We start from the raw sequence: 21,474 nt of genomic DNA, 5'->3' as shown, positions 1-21,474 counted from the left end.
AATTAACACCTCAGCCTGAGTCCTGGGTCCCATAGCCGCAGCCACAGCTGTTCCCAACCCAGGCCAGCCCGTCATCAGCCCCAGCACAGCAGACTTCAGCTCAAGAGGGAAGGGGAAGACTGACTTTATATGGAGCTTAGCTTATCCCACCACTAACTTTATCCCTTTGGGTGGCTGTGAGCTTATGTTACACAACCTGCCACTGAAACAAAATGAAATGCATCAATTATCAACCCCACACTCTGTATGAAGCCTAGGCCTGACCAGTTGCTCACCTGTTTCAAGCGTATATCGTAGTCCAGACACAGAGACGTGATAGTCCAGCGTCCCATTGTGACATAGCTACGCGGCTCTGAGAACACCATCCACGGGGGCTGAGGACACGAAGTCTGACCGTGCACCTCGCCACAATTCCCAACCAACGCTGCTCCGGTACGCGTCTATTTATTTGAATGTGTTAACAGTTGGAGAAATTGCTATAGCTGCACGGAGAATTCAAAAAGTATGAAAGCCAACGGTCCAGTATTCTAGAACACTGCTATGCGTACGCTACAAGTTGTGTTGAGGGCCTCGTTAGTCCTACCTGCTAGACTGGTCATGAAGTAGTCAGGAACGTTTTAGTCATCTCTGTAGTACTAGTGATTCTTTTGAGGAACAATTCAGTGTGCCTTCCCCTTTATAACGCATTTCGTAGGCAGACACAGAACACGGGTGAATCCTGCAAGTTGCTATGCAACCCCTCATCTATCCAAAAAGGTTTTCCTTTCCTGAGAAAGCAGCATATCAGGTCAAGACGATCCATTCCTTTAGGTCTCCAGAGGGGACACACCGACAGGCCAAGCTGACAGACTTCCCTGTCATAGTTAATGCAAAGAAGTCCCCCCCCCCCCCCCCCCCCCGCTGTGCAACTAAAGTGGTATGACCCAACTCTCCGAAGGCCTCTAGCGAAATATAAATGTACTCTATATGAAATGTATTACCCACCACGGGTGTTTTTAAATATAGAGGCTTTTCTATGTCAAAAGGACCGTAAATTAAGGAAGGGGGAGATGGAGGAGAGAAGTGTATTATCTGTTTATTATATATTTTATTCCAGCCATATTTCAGAAGTAATGGATCTTAATATTCTCTGGTTGTCTGGACTCTAGTCTGAGTGCTCTGTCTGTTTTCATCATTAGGGTGCTGGCTCAGAGATTTAGCTACACACACACGTAGGCCTACACACATGTACACACGTACACATACTAGCTGGTTCCTGCGTTTAAGCGCCCCATGTGTTTGCGTTTTAGTCACACATAGCTGATCTCTTGGGGCCACTTTGAAGCAGGCTCTCCCAGAGTAGATCATAAAACAGAAAAATATGTTGTTTTTCACATAATCCTCCCCCTATGTACCCTAGACCCCAGCAACCTCCTCCTAACCACATCCCACCTCAGTCCCCATTCTGCGACGTGAAGGGCCGCTGTTCTGCTCAGAGATTTGTCTTGAGCTGCTTCCCTCACTTTCTTTCACTGCAGATGTTTGACGAAGGCCTGCATTGCTGTGTATTTTCCCCTGTATGTTTACCACAATTTAGCCTAATTTTGGTCATGAAAAATATCAGAAAAGCTTTTCCCTAAGTTTTGTAGCAAAGCTTCTCATGCTCCCATAGAAGATGATATTGGTTAAGACCACAACTATGCCAGAGAGATTGTGTTATGAAAGTGCCACTGATCAGGTGTATGTGGTGATGGGTGACATAGCCAGGCAGTTTAGGGAATGGTGGGTTGACAGGATGAATGGTTACAAAGAAGAACTTGAAAGGCCTCTGAATATGAGTTGTATGTTTGTCCTTCCTTCCTCCATTAACCCATACTCTGTTCTCTCTCTCTTTCTCTCTCCACAGTACTTTGAGGTGCCCTTTGACTCCAACATGAACCGCACAAAGAACCGGCCCCTGGTCAGGGGACAGATAAGGTAAACTAACAATTGTAATCTCTATCCCAAATGGCACCCTATTCCCTATATAGTGTCCTTCTTTTGGCCAGAGTTCAATGGGCCATTGTCAAAAGGTAGTGCATTACATATGGAATAGGGTGCTATTTGGGAGATCCCCTCTGTTTTTGTGTGTCTAGTTCTGTTTCTGTCTCACAACAATTTTGCATAAAATATATTTTTCACAATCATTCAACTGTTATTTCACACGGATAAAATCCCTTGGCTTTGAAAACCTTCTCTTTTGAGTGAGACCTTGATACCATCACCAAATACATTGCCACTTCACTTATCATGCCGTCTCCGTATTGAGTAGGTCATCTGATCTAGTGAAGTGTATTACCAGTGGAGAAACTGGATCCTGCCACTTGGCGTAATAACAGCTCTGTGTTATTGCGTGTCTCGTGATAACGAGGGGAGGCATGGAGCACTGTGGGTACACCTTCAATTAAACAATAGTGCTGCAGAGCACAGCAACACCACCCACATCACAGATCCTTTTACACTCTTTTCCCAATCAGTTATGCTGCCATGCCTGGGACAGGCTACATGCTGTCTATACAGAGTTGCAGAGTACAGCCAGGAGCCAGGAAGGTTGCTGCCAATATCAGATCAGAAATAGTATGCCTGCAGCACCAACCAGTCCTCCCCTTCCACACCTGCCAGGTGTAACCTGATACTATTTATTGGCAGGCTGGGAGGATGGTGTAGGCTACCTGTACCTGCTCTCTCTTTCTTTCTCTTTCTCGCTCACTCTTGCTCTAGCCAGCAAAATAAATACAACCATTTTTTCTTTGTTGTGGACATAAGACTGTAAAAACACCAGCAAATCAGCTCCAGTTGATTTTAATTTTGGAAATCTGTTTTGAAATATTCCCACTCATAATAGAGATATGTGATCGTATACAAATCGAAGCAAGTTTTGAAATTACTATGTTTTAGTCAAATATATATGTTTGGGCTTCTTGCAGTCAATGTGTGGTATAAAATTATTTCTAATTATGTTCCGGCCCCCTGACCATCCACTCAAGACAAAAAGGTCCCGGGGCTGAATCTAGTTGATGATCCCTGGCATAGGGAACTCCAGGGTAAATGAGAAGACTCCTACCATAACTGTGAGATGCTGAAGCGCTGGTGTTGAACCCTGACCTGGCCCCATCTCCTCATGTCCACAGTGGAATCCTCATGGGATGTGTTGTTTAAAGGGACACTCCTCTTGTTGAGTTGGAGATTTAGGATGTAAACTGTTCTCCAAACAGACCCAGGGTGCTGCCGCTGCCTGGCTTTGTCCGTATATCCTGGTGTTGACGTGACTGAGGACTGTGTGTGACACACACACAACCTGTGGCCCGATGTGGACCAGCTGGATGGCTACAGCAGCATCCCAAATGGCACCCCATTTCATACATAGGGAATATGACCATAGCCTATGTAGTGCACTATATAGGGAATGAGGTCCCATTTGTGACGCAGACGACGCTTACAGTCCCTGTCAAGCAAGCCCTCAGCATCTCACATTCTCACCCTCCATCCTCTCTCTCTCGCTCCATCCTCGCTCCACCCTCTCCATGAGGCTCCCTGAACCCAGCTCAAGCCTAGTTTAAGTCACAAAGTATGTCCAATGAAGAAATGTTGATTGAAAGTGATTTTTAGTCTAGCTTAATCTGGGTCTTCTAGAAGACCGTCCCTAGACAGCTACCGTCTCCTCTAGCACATCACACTCTTGTGTGGATCTTATTTTAATTGAACACTGAGCCATTCCTTCGTGTAGCCCGCTTCATTGGTCTAATTGGAGAAGCCATGACACTCTCTTCCAGACCCTTTCTTCTTGCCTGCCTGCCACCAACCACCCTCTCATCACGCTGAAGACACCCCTTCAACCCCCCAACTTATGCTCTTGTCTAAGTCCTCATTCTCTCACTCGAGCTTGAAGAACTTTTAGAGCACATGTCAAACTCATTCCACGGAGGGCCGAGTGTCTGTGGGTTTTCACTCCTTCCACGGAGGGCCGAGTGTCTGTGGGTTTTCACTCCTTCCTTGTACTTGATTGATGAATTAAGGTCACTAATTAAAGAATTTCCCTCACCTGGTTGTTTTAGGTCTTAATTGAAAGGAAAACCAAAAATGTCCTAGACACTAAGCCCTCCGTGAAATGAGTTCAATACCCCTGTTTTAGATCTGGGTGAAGAACTTGTAAACCTGGGTGAAGAACTTGTAAACCTGGGTGAAGAACTTGTAAACCTGGGTGAAGAACTTGTAAACCTGGGTGAAGAACTTGTAAACCTGGGTGAAGAACTTGTAAACCTGGGTGAAGAACTTGTAAACCTGGGTGAAGAACTTGTAAACCTGGGTGAAGTACTTTTTGAACTGGGTTAAGAACTTGTCTTACTTTCCACAACTGGGGGCTAAGTTCCCTCTTATAGCCAGCCAGCCAGCTACATGGGCTTAGTGCTGACTTTTATTTACCCCCCCCCCCCCCCCCCCACCCCCACCCCGGCTGACAGCGTTATGACTGGGACAGTGTCGAACTGTAAACTAAGGCCAGATAACACCCCCCCCCCCCCCCCCCCCCACACACACACAGGCCGGGTGACGCAGTCCTCACTTCGACCCCCACAGAGATGACCCAAACTCAGCGAGCACACACACACACTTACACACACCACTGCCACATAAAACAGACATAACACACTAATCACATTAATACCCTATCTCCCAAAATAAAAGCCCGTTTTCGCTTCAGAAGGCCTGCTGCGTTTGTTCAAGATTTTAATCTCCAAATCTCCTCCCTCTAATTTACAGCATATTTACTTGAACCAGCCCTGGAGTCAGTCGCTAGCTAGCTGCTTTCAATAAAAGACAGGGGGAGGAGGTCTTCATCCGGTTAAAAGCGGGAGCCTCTGTGGTTAGGGCTGAGGATGGTTTGATCTCTGGGCGTGCGTAATGCGTACAGCCTCATAGCCACACGCTCATTGTCTTGCAGGGCCACTTTTATCCCTGACAAACGCTGATCACATGAGCTCTCCTCTAAGCCCATGTTTTCAGACTGAGTGCCGGACCGCCACTAACTGTCTCCAAATGTGTGGCCCGGCCGTGTGGCACATGCTGTGTGTGTGTGTGTGTGTGTTTACATGGGGCTATTGTCATCTTCTCCTATAATCTCCACAAGTCCACATATCTCAATCAGAGCATGAGAGCAATTGTTGTTCTCTTCTGTCTTTCTGTGTCTTTAAGCCAGGTGTTCAGTATTCTGTGTCTTTAAGCCAGGTGTTCAGTATTTTGAAGGAAGCTTAGCTCTCTATTGTATGCTGAATTTGTTGTTGGTGAAATACAGTGTGGGGAAGTTGTATTAAGAGATTTCTCTATCTCCCTCCTGATCTCTCCCTCCTTATCCTCTCTCCCTTTCCTTCCCTCCCTTTCTTCCTCCGTCGCACAGTCCTCTCCATGCGGTGGGCTTTGCCCTAGCCTGTGGTGTCCCTGGTATCACTGTGTTGACCCTGGCTGTGAACCCTCTAACAGGGGCCTTGGGGGCCCTCAACATCTTCCTCTACACCTGCTGTTACACACCCCTGAAGAGGCTCAGCATCATCAACACCTGGGTGGGGGCGGTGGTGGGGGCCATTCCCCCCATCATGGGCTGGACAGCCGCTACAGGTGCCCTGGACCCAGGTACTGAACTGGAGGACACACACTCACTGTACGCCTCTCTCTGCTGGGTCCTAGTGTCCTCTCCCACACACACAGTCATGATACTTGGTCCTATGGGTCTCCCTCCCTCACACACACACACACACACACACACACACACACACACACACACACACAGTAATGATACACCCCATCTTATGTTTCACGATGAAGCAGCCGGTGTATGACGAGCTGTTCAAACTGAATATGTTGGTAAATGGGGGATTGAGGAGAGAAAAGGATACACCCATACTTGTTCTTCCAACATTGGGTCAAAGAGCAGCTGTGGTGTGTTAAAGTTCATATGCACATATTAGACTCTGTGTAGACTCATGATAATACATTGGTGTTCGTTCCTACAGTTACGTATGTTAAACTCTGATAAAGTGGTTCAAATCTGACACTTCAGAGCGATTTTATTATTTTCCAAACTAGATATCCAGCTAGTGGGAAATACACGGTTTATCACAGCCTAAATGAACATACTGTGTGGTCACTCCCAGGAGAGTTAGGAGCTAGGCTGTAGTGTAGACTAGACGGCCTTTCTGCATGTTGTATATCCATGTCTCCACTGAACTGCAGCTATTCTATAGGTTCAATTCTATTTCTACAGTTTGTCTTGTCATTCCAACACAATTAGTCTCTGCTTGACTCCGTGAGGCCTCTTTCACAACTGACATTCAACACAACAGAGTTTGTATGTATTTCACTGGGTTGACGAGGACCTCTGTGACCAGGCCTGACCCCCCCCCATTACGGCCAGCCTTTTATTTACATACTCCTCAACCCAGAGTCCCACGTTGCTAACACACACAGTATTGTGTGTGTTTATGTTCGGCTAGCTGTGTGTGTGTGCGCGTGCGTGCACTTCTCTAGTGGATGAGGAAGGCAGAGCAGAGGGGGGTCTCCTCTCTCCTCTCCAGATTGTTTGGCAGACATGTTAAGTGTTCTGTTATGGCAACTGTCAACTGTGTTGCAGCTTGTCACCGGGGTCTCTCCGTAGGGTACACACACTAGTTTACACTCACCAAGCCAAGATCTTGGGACTTGCTCTCAACAAAATGTTAATCATGAATCTATGGGGCTTTTCACGTGGGAGTGAATGTGTTTTATTCCCATTGAACTTCCGCTGGGGGTTTTCTCTTCCCTTGGTGGCCCTCTTGATTCAATGACTGCTCTCATGCTATACAATGACATTCATGCCCTTTATGTAAGAAGGACCCCCTCAGTTTCGGCTATAAGTATGACTTGGACATTGGCATTTTAACCAGGTCAATTGGGGGTCATTTAAACGTTAATAAAATAAAGTAATAAAATAATAGAACAGAAGTAAGTCTAAAGTGACAATAGTTACCATCATCTGTCCTGTTAGTTGCTACTACAGGCTGCACTATAGTCCTGTTTGATCACTGTGTTTGGTGAGACCGGAGAGGTTTGCAGTAGAGATGCCTTAAGGCCCTGTTTTCCTAGGGGATTTAGGCTTCTTTTGTGTTTACAAAACGCAAGAACAGCGGAGTGAAACAAAAGGAAACCCTGTATGTAACGCTCGGGTGCCTCTGCAGCGCTGCCGAGTGAGTCTTTGTACCTCGGCGGCCGGGGCGGGACTCCTGTTTCTCTCTCTGCTGCTACTTGCTCTCTGGTGGAACGTTTACAACGCCACACCGTACACGTGGCCCCGGGCTGTTTGTTGCCCCCACACACACACAGGATGTGCAAGGCGAGCTGATGAATGGGTCTCTTTCTCTCTGTTTAACCACAGGTCTGAGAGGAACAGAACAGACAGAATGACTAGGGGATACCTCCTCTCTGACTAGTGTCTACAACATCCATGTTCTCGTATTCAGTTACCCATTCACTCTCTCACCTCACAACGTCTCCTGTATCGTGTACGGAGGCTGTGTCATAGGGGTCAGGGCAGTGAAATGTCCAAGTTGATTGAAAAAAGACGTAGATTCAGTCAAAGGGGAAATCAGTCCCTCCAGGATTCTGCGTTGGGAAAAAAACAAATGTGCAAAGTCAACAATTTCCTGCATATTATGCAACGCACTATTTTACGTCAAATCATCCCTATTTTATCGCATACAACTGACCCATCACCGCTGCACAAAAAGAGGGTAATATGGTTCAATTAAGCCACATGTCAACAAACTTTTTCCCCCATCGCATTTTTGTGACAAATTGGACAGAATCATTGCATATTGCTGTCCAAAATGTCAGAATTGCAGCAGCAAAATCAAGCATTTTTGCCCACAAATCACCATAAATCCCTGCGAGAGGGACTGGGAAATGCAACACCAAGAGATTTGTGAATTCTCTATCTAGTCATTGTCAATATCTTCTCTTCTCCCTCCCCCTCTCTAGGTGCTCTGCTGCTGGGTGGCTTCTTGTACTGCTGGCAGTTCCCCCACTTCAATGCTTTGAGCTGGAACCTGCGTGAGGACTACTCCCGGGGAGGCTACCGTATGATGTCCGTCACCCACCCGGGCATGTGTAAGAGGGTGGCCCTGCGCCACAGCCTGGGTCTGATCGGTCTCTCGGCCCTGGGCCCTGTGCTGGACGTCACCACTTGGACCTTTCCTCTAGTCTCCCTGCCCATTAACCTCTACATCAGTTATCTGGCCTTCCGCTTCTACCAGAAGGGAGACCGCAGCTCCGCCCGCAAGCTCTTCTTCTGCAGTCTGTGGCACCTGCCTATGTTGTTGCTGCTGGCGCTCACCTGTAAGAAGTCCCGGACCGACAAAGAGGGCGTGGCGAAGACTTCGAGCCTAGCCCCAGCACCCCTGCCCCTCGCCATGCAGAACTAGGCTAGCCCGTTAGACCCCACCACATCCAACCTCCAACACACTGGCCATTACTTCTCCACCCACCCTTCGTACAAATGGAGGTATTACCTTATGATGTCTTCCTCCCTCTGCCTCTGTATCCTGAGAGAGGGGAGTACTAGGGACACACTCCATTTGATCTGTGTATGTCTGTGGACTTGTGGTGCTCACCGACTGCACTCTCCATGCCCTCAAGGCAAAGGGACGGGGTGGAAGCAACATGGCTGAAATGGTTGATCAACGGAAACCACACATTGTGAATTCCTGAAATAACTTCAGGGTGTAATGAATCATTTCAGTGTGTGTGTGTGTATATATGTATTTATAAAGGAAGGCTGCCCTCTAGTCCCTGTCCATGTTGTATATGACTGTTGTTAATGAGAACGTTGTACAGTGTAAATTGCTCCTATGGATTCGCAATTGGGCCCCGATCTTGAAAGAAACCATGCATTGTGTCAAGAAAGAATCAAGAGTCAACTGTGATGGCCATGAAGCCTTGTAAGATAAGTGAGACAACAGTACATTGAGTTGCGTAAATATTTGTGCATCAATTTTTTCAATAATCGATTAAGGAAATAGGTTTTAAATCAACCTAGCCACTGCACTGAAATGCAGTGATAAGTTATTACTTGCCTATATGTTACTTGACTGTAACGATTGCCTATGCCTCTTGGTTTTAGCTGTTCAGCAATCTCAGTGGAGGGTATTCTTCTGTCTGCAACACACTGCTTTAACTCTACACGGTTCACCTGCACCAAAAGAGAAGTTAACTTGTAAGCCATTTTTGTAAGACACAAAAATCATTACAAATGTTCTCTTACAATAAACGTCTTATGATTTAATCAATTTATTTGATTTACTTTTGAGTCAGTTGATTGTCTAATTATTTCATTATACTGTGTCAAGTGTTGTTTCCCATTCAAGCATAGAAATCTTTGTTATCCATATTAAAGCAAATTTAGAGGGTTTCATTAGTGACACCAAGTCCTTCCCACAGGGGGCGTATTCCTATCAGTGCAGATGACGTCATCGTGCTATCTGACATAAAAGGGATGAGTCTTACACATTTGTGTAGATATTCATCACCCACACGTACACCACCACTACATGCCAGCTAGATAATTGTGTTGGCATGGGCATAAACTTTGGTAATGTCAAGATTCAGGTTAATCGTAGCCTCAGACACATGTCCTGTTAGTCACATGAATATCAATATCACCAACACCTATTTAGCAAAAATCAACCCACTGCTGTACCTGTCACTTAGTCCATCACATGCTCCCCTTCCACTCTTTACTCTTAGATTGTTTACGTTAAACATCACCCACCTCCATTAAACAATGCTGGTGTCCCAAATGGCACCCTTTTCCCTATACAGGGCCCATAGGGCTTTGGTCAAAAGTAGTGCACTATTTAGGGAATGGTGTGCAATTTGGGACACCCATTCCTTTACATTCCCTTCCTTAGTTAAAGGGGGCTGTGGGATTTGTCCCAAGCATGCTGCAGAGGAACAGAACTGTTTAATATCCTCTGAAAGGGCTCAGAATGGATACAGTGTTCCATATCAGCACAGCTGTTACTGTATAGGCTGAAAAAACACCACCGCAACCTATGTGTGTCTGTGTGTTTCTCTGTGTCTCACTCTCTGTGTGTAGATGAAATGTCAGTTGCCAACCTTCTGAGGGCTCAGTCAGTGTGATTGCCTGCCTGTCACGTTTACAACATCCGCTCAGAGGAGGTTGTGAAAGCAGTGTGATAGACTGGACCTCACTCGATTCCATCCACGGGGAGGCAAGGGGGTCTGCCTTGCCCCTGCGGCTCCCTCTCTTCTTTCCCCTGCTGGGGTTTCCTCTCGCCCCTCGGTTCCTTCCGAATGGCACCCTATTCCTTAAATAGTGGACAACTGTTGACCAGAACCCTATGGGCCCTGGTCAAAAGTAGTGTACTATGTAGGGAATATGGTGCCATTTAGGACGTAGCCACAGACCTCTACTTTGCTCTCCCTTCCTATCTCAGATGCTGTACAAACTTCATAGGCATTTAATACAGCTCTCACCTGTTGCCTCTATGACAAGTGTATAGCGACTATGACTCGTATTACCAGGCCTCCACTCTGAGATTTCTACAGTCCTGGAGCTCCCTTCGCTGATGGACCTGGTCAACCAGAAGCCTTGATTCTTCACCTGCTGTCTTGTTGACAGGTAAATGATATCCTCCTATGAAGATGGCAGTTGTTCCATCTTTAATAAAGTAGCCTTGTTTTATATTTTAGTAATAGTCTTAAACATTAAAGTTCTTATTTTCCTCGTGCGTGTTTTATTTCATATAAATATTTCAGCGCTATTCCCTTTATTTGAAATAAGGCGGGGAATGTTTCAAAACGTGGTTTTGGTATGATTTCATGAATTAGAATTATTTAATCGTAAGAATAATTCCTATATTTTATCCCAAAGGTATGCATTTATAATCATTAATTTAAAGTAAGTATCTTCTAAGGGCGTCCCAAATGCACCCTATTTAATGCACTGCATAGGGAGTTGTGTGCCATTTGGAACTTAAAACCTCTATTCAGCGCAGTGACATGCACCCTTTAAATCGCCGTCAACTGAAGGCACCAGAGTGTCAGGCAGCAGGGCCTTTGCCAGAGTCAACAACAAAGAGTGAAATATTGATAAACACGCGGAAGGAACTTTCCATCCAGACATCCACTGTGAACGCATGCTGGCTTTTATGTCCATAGTGACCCGACATCTGGGCTCTGTCGGGGCTCTGATCTCAGAGAATTAAACGAGAAAATGGCTCACATTCCACGACAACCTAGTTGATGGATCGTATAAAGACTTTGCCTAATAGTAGCCTTTTGTTTTCCACTTTACTATCAGAGGAGATCGAGGCTCTTCGTGTTCTGTACATTTCTAACTTGGATGGGGTCGATCCCTCAATGTTATTTGGTCGATCAAGTTCACTAGCCTACCGTCGGTTGTTAGGCCTGTAGTAGCGTAGTCTAAACAGGATGTAGTGGTTCCGCATGATTTAGGGGCTCTGGAATTATTCGACTTCTTAGAATTGTACAGCCTAAATAAAAATGTGCATGTTCAAAAATATTTAAAATATTTCTTGATTTGAATATTGTCTAGTAGTGCTAGTCTATATGGCCCAATGTTAAACACATAAGAAAGAATGAACCCGAGTCAATTTGGCGTCTATAGGCTACCATTAACAGAAGATACAGCCCGACAGAGATGCACTCCCCACTCCCGAAGGAGGACGGACTTGATTCTTGACCGTAACATCTGGCCGACTCCCCCCGCGCTGCCTTAGTGTGTCTGGTCAGTCGTGTAAAGTGGCCTAACCCTGGTGTCGTGGATTTACCTCCAATGCCTCGGTAATGTAGCATAATTTTGAAGTAACTTGGGGCCTTTTAACAGATCCTGAGCACATTACTTGATCTTCTACGAAATGTTTTTGGGCTTGTGAGATAGTCTCAAGACACAAAAACACTGTGTTGCAAAGATTTCAGTGACTCGAATGTATGGAATTGTATAGCTAGGCCTATGCCTATGTATGTTTATAGTGGCCTGTAAATTATCTAGCATACTCATCTCTGAAACCTTTGCAATGTGATGTGTCTTTGACAAAATTGTTCAGGCTAATGTAGGCTAGGTTTATCAGTTATTTTTCAGACTAAGAAATATAACTTATACAATAAGGTTTCCAGTACCTTCGGTGCTCGGACCTCTAATTAATGTGATTTTGGATCGAATGTAGATGTCCTTTGAAGTTAAACTGATCAATTTTAGGGTTGTCATTGACTTGATATCTGCCGTGCAAAGTTGTTAAAATATTGCTGTAATTTAGACCTGTTAAGATCTTTTTCATGTTTATCCTTTTTGATAGTTTTAAAATATATTTTTTTACAAAGATCATGATAAAAGCCTGATATAGAATAGCCTAAAGTAGTTTATTGTCCTCGGAGAATGGGTTTAGTTTTCATGTACCATGCATCACAGAATGTGTAGGCTGTTGGGCGGTGGCGGCAGTCTGTGGGTTACTAGGCTACACCAGTTGCCCTTGCAATTAACGAAAAAATACTTGATTGATTGACCAAATATTTGTCTAATTGACTTATTTATGAAGAAAATGTTCTCAAGTTCATGAGGTAGCCATATGAGTTCATATTCATTAAGAAATAACACATTATACACATAACATTCATATCCATGTGAGAGTGAAAACGTTCTGAACTATACACATGCGTTTATTTCCTCATGAATAGTCAGCCACCTTCAGCGCGAACACACCGTTTGGGGACTTGTTGTCAAACTGGTTCGAAAGTTCCAGCACACACTGTTTTCGTTTGAAGTCGACATTTTTCTGCATATTTACATTGAATTTAGGACAACGTGGTCATTTCCGATGGCATACAATTAGTTTAATATTAACAAATAATAAACTGATAGGCCAAAGTCCTCTTCAATTGAATGAAGACATGTTTTTTCTTGCAAGAATTGCATAACTCAAAATTCTAATTGGCATCATTTTGTTGTTGTTTTCGATGATGATAATAATAATGATAGGCTAGTAATAATAATAATAATCATCTTGTCGTTTTTGTAATACAACTGCTAATAATTCATGTGTTATTATCAATAATAAAGGTATGAATCATTATTATTAATTAATGACTACTTACGTTCACTGTAAAAAAATGAAGTGGCGAAGTCTACTATTCCTTTGATAACAACCGCTCATTTCTCCATCTAAAATGACTTGCAAGTTGATTTCACCAACGGTTCAACTTCATTATTGTCAAGTATATAGCTAATATCTTCTCCAAGTTCTCTGCCAAAACAATTGGGAAACGACATTGTCATAACTGTTTTTTGTTATGAATACTAATTTGTAGCCTATATCTCGATGTAGCTTTCTTGAAAAAGCAAAATCATCGAAAATATTTTTCTCCTTGAAAATATGGAAGAAAATGTTTAACTTCTAATGCAGCCTATATACCGTGCTTGGCACAATCGATGGCCCCTTATGTTTGGCAACGCAGAAGATCTCTAACAGCAAAAATTATATTTGGTCATAAAGAGTTTGAGATGACCAGAAAGGTTATAAATAGGCCTATAACTTCAGAGATATGCGCTTCAGTGATATGCATAATAAATCATTTATTCTCGTAGGCCTATAGGCTATATGAAACAGAAGCAGAAAATAGTCCTCTACCCAATCCATTGTGTTAGTTAGTATACACATTAAATAATGCTCAAAGATAAAAAGGGAATAGCACAGCAGGTGGACTTCGCAGCTGCCTCACCAAAAATACAGTTTTAACTATAGAATTTCCCTAGTGATTATATAGAATACCGTTCGTCTCTTCATCCAATAAGAGCGTTTCATCTCTATGGCGAGAATCCCAACGCGAGCGCCCTCCCACACTCTCCTGTGATAGGTCCGTTTCTACCAACAAACAACTGATTATTTAGCTTGCCTGAGTCAATTGGCCATGGTGATTGTCAATCAGATGTATCGGTACGCCCCCTCGTGCTGTAAAAGGTCTAGTCCTCGAGAGAAGGCTCAAAACTAGCAGTTGTTCGAAGGTTTGGCAACGGCGATGCAAGTGAAGAGAGACGGCTAGGGTGTGGAGTAGCACCACTGAAGTGCACCAGTCGTTCGTATCATTTTCCGAATTCTTTACTGTGGCTCTGGTGAATGACGATTATAGCATGCAATGACTTTGCACCAGTGGATACATCATCCGCTTTAGTTTATTTGCTTGCTTTATTATTTTTTTCCGTTTGAAATGAATGGCATGTGCATTTTGCGAGGTTACTTGATGTGCCATCGGGAGTGAGTGGTTTTGGCAATATGTGTCGCTGGAATATGGTATGCACTCGCAAGGCTTATGGAATATAGCCTGGTTTGTCACAATCTGTATGCGCTCTCATTCAGCCCGGTGAAAAATAAAGTATTTCTGCTCGGCATCATGTTTTTACTCTGGGTATACATGCTCTACTCCTGCGTGGGCTACTGTGCCACCATGCCAAGTTTGGTCGTGGACAATTACCGGGGAAAGGAGACAGGGTCTGTGGTCGGTAAAAGGATAGAGAATAACGGCAGAGTGGACCTCATGTCCAGACTGCTCCCTAGACCCCAACCCTGGGTGGATATAGAATCCGATTACGACGAACCCTCTGTCCGGACTTCCTCCAGAGACTTGCTCAATAACGATATAGACGCGTACAGAGGAGCAGAAGACTGGGACGAGATGAGGGGCGAGGGGCAGAGAGCTCCTGAGCCCGGTGCGATGTCAAGTTTCTCCAACGGATCAGGGAGCAAGAAGCTTCCCCAGGCGATCATCATCGGTGTAAAGAAAGGAGGGACGCGCGCGCTGCTCGAGTTCCTCCGCGTGCATCCAGACATCCGAGCTGTGGGAGCCGAACCGCACTTCTTCGACCGCAACTACGAGAATGGACTGGAGTGGTACAGGTAAATGAATCTATATTATATGCTCTCACATTCAATGTGCATTAAAGATGATAGGTTATCAGACATACATCAATGATTCCCATAGATGAACCAGCGCTATACAAGAAACGGTGAGAGAATATGCATGACAGTCAAAGCTTCTCATCCAGTTACTAGAGCTGACGTTCCAATAGTTGTCCATAGCAGCCTATTCCTGTCGTTTCGTTGCCTATATCTTCCACAAACATTATATTGGATTGCAAACGGTGGAGGGTTTCTTTGCATTATAACAGTCTAAAATGCACTTAGACTAGCATAGTTGATAATATTAAAATGACAGGAAAAGTTGTATAATCTAATATATCATAAAGCTATAACCAGTATATAATTAAACAATGCAGTGTTTGTAAAATGATTCGATAGTATAATTCAGGATAATTATATCTGTACGTTTTTACAATACGATTTGTATGAATAATTTATCAAATGAAACGAAATATGTTCAGAAGGTCATTTTAGTTAGCTCCATAATGCATAATAATAGGCCAAGATCATATCCTATTCGCTATTTGCAACATAAGTTTATTCTGCATAAATGTTGAGAGATACCCTAAATATGGTCACTGACGTTAAGGTCAATAGAAAATATAATATCTATAATCTACAGTACAGACTATTATTCCAATAGACTTTTAGTTATGTATATTGGTATGGTGCTTTTCCAAACTCCAAGCAGTTTTGGCGTCAACGTGGACATATAATCGAGTATTCAAACATGAGTAAAACTGTAGGGTCATTGGATAGCATTAAGAGATAACAAATGCATACGTTTGTATTTTTATTTCTTCAGTTTATGATCCGGTAGTAGGCTAGACTATGCCTGAATGAACATGCACTGTCTCAGTATCGCTTGGGCTGAGCCGTTTCCACGTCGTACAGTGGTCTCTGTTGGACACAGTGTAATACTGCAAGTTAACGGGTTACTTTTCAGCGCTGTTAAACTGAGTTTAACTTTTAAATATAAAAAAATAATTAGTTGATTATAAACTGATTATAAGTTACTAATAGGTCTATTATACTACAGTTTGAAAAGGTCAGGCAATGTGCAAGTTGTGAATTCGAGATCGATTCATTATTATTAGCCTATTATTAGATGCTATATAGGCCTAATATATTAGAAATAAGATGTGCTTGATTACTTTAATTATCAATTACATTTTTTGTATATTTCAAACTTTCAATGTAAATAAATATGCAACGTAAGGCCATACTTACTATTATAGTTCGGCCTATTTGAGTTGGAAAAAATTATGTTAAGCTTAAATAAATTCTAAGCTAAGCGGATTTGTCCTAGCACTCTCCTTCAAAATGTATACATAATACATGCACTCGAAAGTAACAGTAATCTACAACACAATAGCGCTGGGCTACTCGGAGAACAACAGTAAAAAAAACAACGATTCAAACGTTTCTTAAGAGGGTATACAACCAACTAACCTTTATACCAGTCATTTACATTTTGAACGGATAATGAGTGGAAGGAGGACTAATATACTAGGCTAAGTAGGCTACTGTAGGATAATGAAAGAAAAACGTACCCCAGAATTAATTAAGTAAGAAATCAAACCAAATCCCACCAACAGTATATGAGCTATTCCTTGGTCAATATTTGTAAATACATGACAAACTATATTAGTCATACATAATTAAACGTTATAAACAACGTGCTCTGCCTCACGTTGGATTCTCTTAACTTAGCCTATAAAAGTAGTAGGGCCTATTAACATAATTTAGATGTCATATTCAGTATCATATTCAGCAGGCCACTAGTCAACGACGACTGAGCAATGGCAACTCATATCGAATTAATACGAGTGGAACATTATGTAGCCTAATCCGTTTACCTGAATGAATTAGTCAAATTAAAACTTTAAAAGAATGAAGTCGGTGCATTAAATGCAGCCAGCCTATGTGCGTTTTTAATTTCAGTGTAATATCGCAGTAAAATGCCGAATATAGCGTAGCTGTTGAAGGTCTTTGCAGGAAAATCAGGGACCATGCATAGTGGTTGGTTTCCTCCTTGCTTAAACCCCGGGGACATTGCTTTAGTTTAAGGAGAGTTTCTCCATCTCTTGTCCCTGGACGGCGAGCAGAACTAATAGCTCATCTGACAAGTTGATAAAAACAATTGCATGCCCCTCTGAATAATCGGATTTGGTGCTGTGTGTAAAGAGCCGGGCTGTTAAATATGCGAGGCAGTTGAGGGCCCCCAACTAAAGTAGAGCAGTGAAATGAAAGAAAAGCGGAATGAGAAACGTGTGTGTATGGAGGAGGTGTCCGGCTATATGGATTTGATTCAAAATAAAGACACTGTCTTTATGCCGAATTTATTATTCAGAGATCCAACTTGAGGTTTTGAATTGGCTTTGATAGCCTACAATTATTTATTAAACTTTGCACACTTTGAAATAAGTTATCCAAATGGTAAGCGCTAATTCTAGCTAATTTTATTTAGATTTCCCATTAACCCAATTTCCTCTTCATCATTTTATACTTTTAGAAAGAACAAACACGAGCAAAACGGAACATTGAGCAGTTAATGATAATGGTAATGAGGAGAATAGCTGCGGTGGATTCCTTTGGGTCGATGTTTCAACCCTCTCTTTGGCCGCTGTTTACAGAGAAAACATGACGCGACGGTTGCCTGCTGGCGGGCACCGTGTGAGGAACGGATAGAATAAACACACATGCACCAGCGTTTTATCTGCGGTTCTGGCTGTGTGGCCCATAAACCCGTATCTGTACCTAGAATGGGGCTGGGTCTTTATTTAGTATTCTCCAGGCTTTTCTTAGGCCTCCGGTTATCCCTCAAATCTGCTCAAGAAATCATACCCTTCAGCCAAGCCTCTCTTTTGGCTTATCATTTGATGGGACAAGAGTAACAATATTAGAACACAGTGTAGTTTGATCTGTTGACAAATGTATGTTTAAAATATAGGCCAACACACACACACACACACACACACACACACACACACACACACACACACACACACACACACACACACACACACACACACACACACACACACACACACACACACACACACACACAGTTCAACTGACTGAAAAGTTAAGCTGAGCTTTTCCATCTAACCCAGTTTGTCAGAAAGCATCTCATGTTTTAGTAAGCTGTACTGACTTCCCCTCTCATGCAATCACACATGTTGTGTGTCAGACACACCATGCCACGCTGAAATTCTATATCTGGGCACTGGTGTTTTTGCCCGAGACACAAACGCCACACAAACAAAGTGAAGCGTTGTTTTCTTGCTTTCCCTCTGTCTGTCCTGCTCTTATATAACTTGATGATGTGAAACTCACAGTCTGGATGCTTTAACAGTAAGATAAGCAGGGTCAATAAAATGGACCCAACCCCTACTGAAGTAAAGGAGAGTGTGTGTCAGAGCGAACCAGCTGGCTGTAGTTCTGAATGTAGTTCTCCCTGCATGCTGCTCATGGAACGTTTTGATAAGCTTTCTTTTTTGTCTTCAAGGAGAAGATAAACTAAATAGATGAAATCATACTTCATGATTAATACTCCTAACTTTCCCAATAGTGTCACATACTGGACTTTCCGTACGAGAGAGAGATCATACCGGATGTATTTTGAAAGTTATATATCTTGAAAACTTGATTGCTGACATATATCAACAATGGACTAATGAAACAAATACCCAAAAAATGTTTTTGGGTGGAGTTTTCCGTTAAATCATAGTTTATTGTTGCATTATGTGTGGGCCAATTATGAAGTCTTTTGCAATAGTGTAAAGCGATCTTCTGATGCCATGATGTTTATTTGCACAATACTACTGTGCCTTCCACTCTTCTTCTCTGGCTAGTTTGCACCATCTTTGTCTCCGCGGCCCAATGGTCACACAAACCTAGCCTTGGAATTCACTAACTAAATGCAGCCCGAGAGAGAATAGAAAAGAAAAGAGAGAGGGAAGGAGAGGCCGCTGCAAAAGTGAAAGAGAATAAAGCAGTGATAACAGGATTATTGTGATTCTCTGATGTACTTTGACAGTTTTTATTTGGTGTCAAAGACAAACACAAGACTTGTGCACGGGGGCGCTTTGTATCAGGAGGTACACATTTCCACTGTGAGGTCATGCATGAACAGCCCCTAAGGAGTGAGAGAGAGAGAGAGCGAGTCAGGGCAGTCTGTGCTGTGTGGACCAACCAGTTCAATTGAGAAGGAAGTTACTGTATGCCCTGTCAGTTGAAAGTATCGATGTTGTACTTTCTGGAATAGAACATGGATCAGTCATTGTTGTTCTACCCATAGATATCCTTCATTCCTAATTCTATGGTTCTGCCTTATTAGTTCCAAAGGTACTGTTAGCACCTGCTACAGTGTGATGGGAATGCCGATGAGTTGGCTGGTCCTTTCAGTTGGACTGTTTTCATTAGCTACTCAATGAATTCTTCACACTTTTTCAGTCTCTATTTCTTGCCATTTTACTGCACTGAACTCCCTGTTGCTTCTGTCATGTCAACGTTTTTCCATCCTTTGTTATTTACAACTTAGCCTTTTTGTCGAGTTGATTTTAAATCTCCGTCATTCTGACAGTTTGCGGTGGTGTTACCTCTCTTTCTGTGTTCATATTCCATATAGATGTATTGGTCATGAAGGGGCTCTGATATATAATTTATGGTTCTGTGGTTTGCTGATGGGTCATGGGCTCTCGTCTCAGCTGCCTGTCAGATCCATGCAGTGCTGTACTGTGCTCGTTCACTGCTCCTCCCTAAGAGTGTTTTTATGGTTTAAGAAGTAGTTCTGAACACTTATGGTCGCAAGGCTCCTAACTTTCATGCTCTATATTTGGAGTCTGTCACTCTTGTGTGAATAACTGAGGAATGATCGATCTGTGCTTGTTCACTACATAACCATCATTCTCCCCAGAATCTCCCTATGAGAAAGATAATTGTTGAGCTTTGTTTGAACAAGATTTTCTCTTGAGTTTCTGGCAGTCAAACTTTTTGCCATGAAAAAATATTGAGTCTTGCCTTGAACTGAAGTGCTTGGGGAAAGTTCAACACTCCTTTGTTGACATGTACTATATTTGGTTAATGATTGTGCTTATGATACACTACATGGTCAAAAGTATGTGAACGCCCCTTCAAATTAGTGGATTCGGCTATTCCAGCCACACCCATTGCTGACAGGTGTATACATTTGAGCACACGCCCATGCAATCTCCATAGACAAACATTGGTAGTAGAATGGCCTGCAATGAAGAGCTCAGTGACTTTCAACGTGGCACCTTCATAGGATGCCACCTTTCCAACAAGTCAGTTCGTCAAATTTCTGCCCTGCTCAAGCTGCCCCGGTCAACTGTAGGTGCTGTTATTGTGATGTGGAAATGACTAGGAGCAACAACAGCTCAGTCACGAAGTGGTGGGCCATACAAACTCACAAAATGGGAACACAGAGTGCTGAAGCGTGTATGGTGTAAAAATCATCTGTCCTTGGTTGCAACACTTACTACGGAGTTCCAAACTGCCTCTGGAAGCAACGTCAGCACAAGAACAGTCAGTCGGGAGCTTCATGAAAAGGGTTTCCATGGCTGAGCAGCCACACACAAGCCTAAGATCATCATACGCAATGCCAAGCGTCAGCTGGAGTGGTGTAAAGCTCGCCGCAATTGGACTCTGGAGCAGTGGAAATGCACTGGAGTGATGAATCAAGCTTCACCATCTGGCAGTCCGACGGACAAATCTGGGTTTGGCGGATGCCAGGAGAACGCTACCTGCCCCAATGCATAGTGCCAACTGTAAAGTTTGGTGGAGGAGGAATAATGGTCTGGGGCTGTTTTTCATGGTTTGGGCTAGGCCCCTTAGTTCTAGTGAAGGGAAATCTTACTGCTACAGCATACAATGACATTCTACATGATTATGTGCTTCCATCTTTGTGGCAACAGTTTGGGGAAGGACCTGTCCTGTTTCAGTGTTACAATGACGCCGTGCACAAAGCGAGGTCTATACAGAAATGGTTTGTCGAGATCAGTGTGGAAGAACTTGACTGGCTTGAACAGAGCCTTGACCTCAACATCATTGAACACCTTTGGGATGAATTGGAATGCCGACTGCGAGCCAGGCCTAATCGCCTAACATCAGTGCCCGACCTCACTAAGGCTCTTGTGGCTGAATGGAAGCAAGTCCCTGCACCAATGTTCCAACTAGTGGAAAGCCTTCCCAGAAGAGTGGAGGCTGTTATCGCAGCAAAGGGGGGACCAACTCCATATTAATGCCCATGGTTTTGGAAAAAGATGTTCGACAAGCATCTTTTGGCTATGTAGTGTGCTTGTAAAATGTCACTTTTATTATTGCACATTAGGGAATTAGGGATGTTTAATGTGATATATAAGCTGAAATAGTTGATCCTTGAGACCGCAAAAGATCTCCAACATGGATGGGCTTTCTCAGCCATGCCAAGTTAATCTGGCTGCTGTTTAGTTTG

General features: G+C 43.4%; 2 protein-coding genes across 3 annotated transcripts in view; both read left to right on the top strand.

The window, feature by feature from the left end:
• Nucleotides 1–9,342, top strand: part of LOC120029872 (protoheme IX farnesyltransferase, mitochondrial) — a 71,366-nt gene extending 62,024 nt beyond the window's left edge. For both annotated transcript variants that reach the window (XM_038975178.1, XM_038975179.1), the window contains exons 5-7: nucleotides 1,886–1,956; nucleotides 5,411–5,643; nucleotides 8,023–9,342. In XM_038975178.1, coding sequence (XP_038831106.1) covers nucleotides 1,886–1,956; nucleotides 5,411–5,643; nucleotides 8,023–8,465 — 747 coding nt within the window. In that variant the 3' untranslated portion in view covers nucleotides 8,466–9,342. The remainder of the gene's footprint in view (nucleotides 1–1,885; nucleotides 1,957–5,410; nucleotides 5,644–8,022) is intronic.
• A 4,740-nt stretch (nucleotides 9,343–14,082) lies between these two features.
• The window catches only part of hs3st3b1b (heparan sulfate (glucosamine) 3-O-sulfotransferase 3B1b), a 30,230-nt gene continuing 22,838 nt past the window's right edge, over nucleotides 14,083–21,474 (top strand). The window contains exon 1 of the mRNA XM_038975187.1: nucleotides 14,083–14,972. Within this exon, the coding sequence (XP_038831115.1) occupies nucleotides 14,389–14,972 (584 nt within the window). The 5' untranslated portion in view covers nucleotides 14,083–14,388. The remainder of the gene's footprint in view (nucleotides 14,973–21,474) is intronic.

Source organism: Salvelinus namaycush, chromosome 35 (genome assembly GCF_016432855.1).
Source record: "Salvelinus namaycush isolate Seneca chromosome 35, SaNama_1.0, whole genome shotgun sequence".
Taxonomy (NCBI): Eukaryota; Metazoa; Chordata; class Actinopteri; order Salmoniformes; family Salmonidae; genus Salvelinus; species Salvelinus namaycush.
This window is presented reverse-complemented; position numbering and strand designations above follow the sequence as displayed.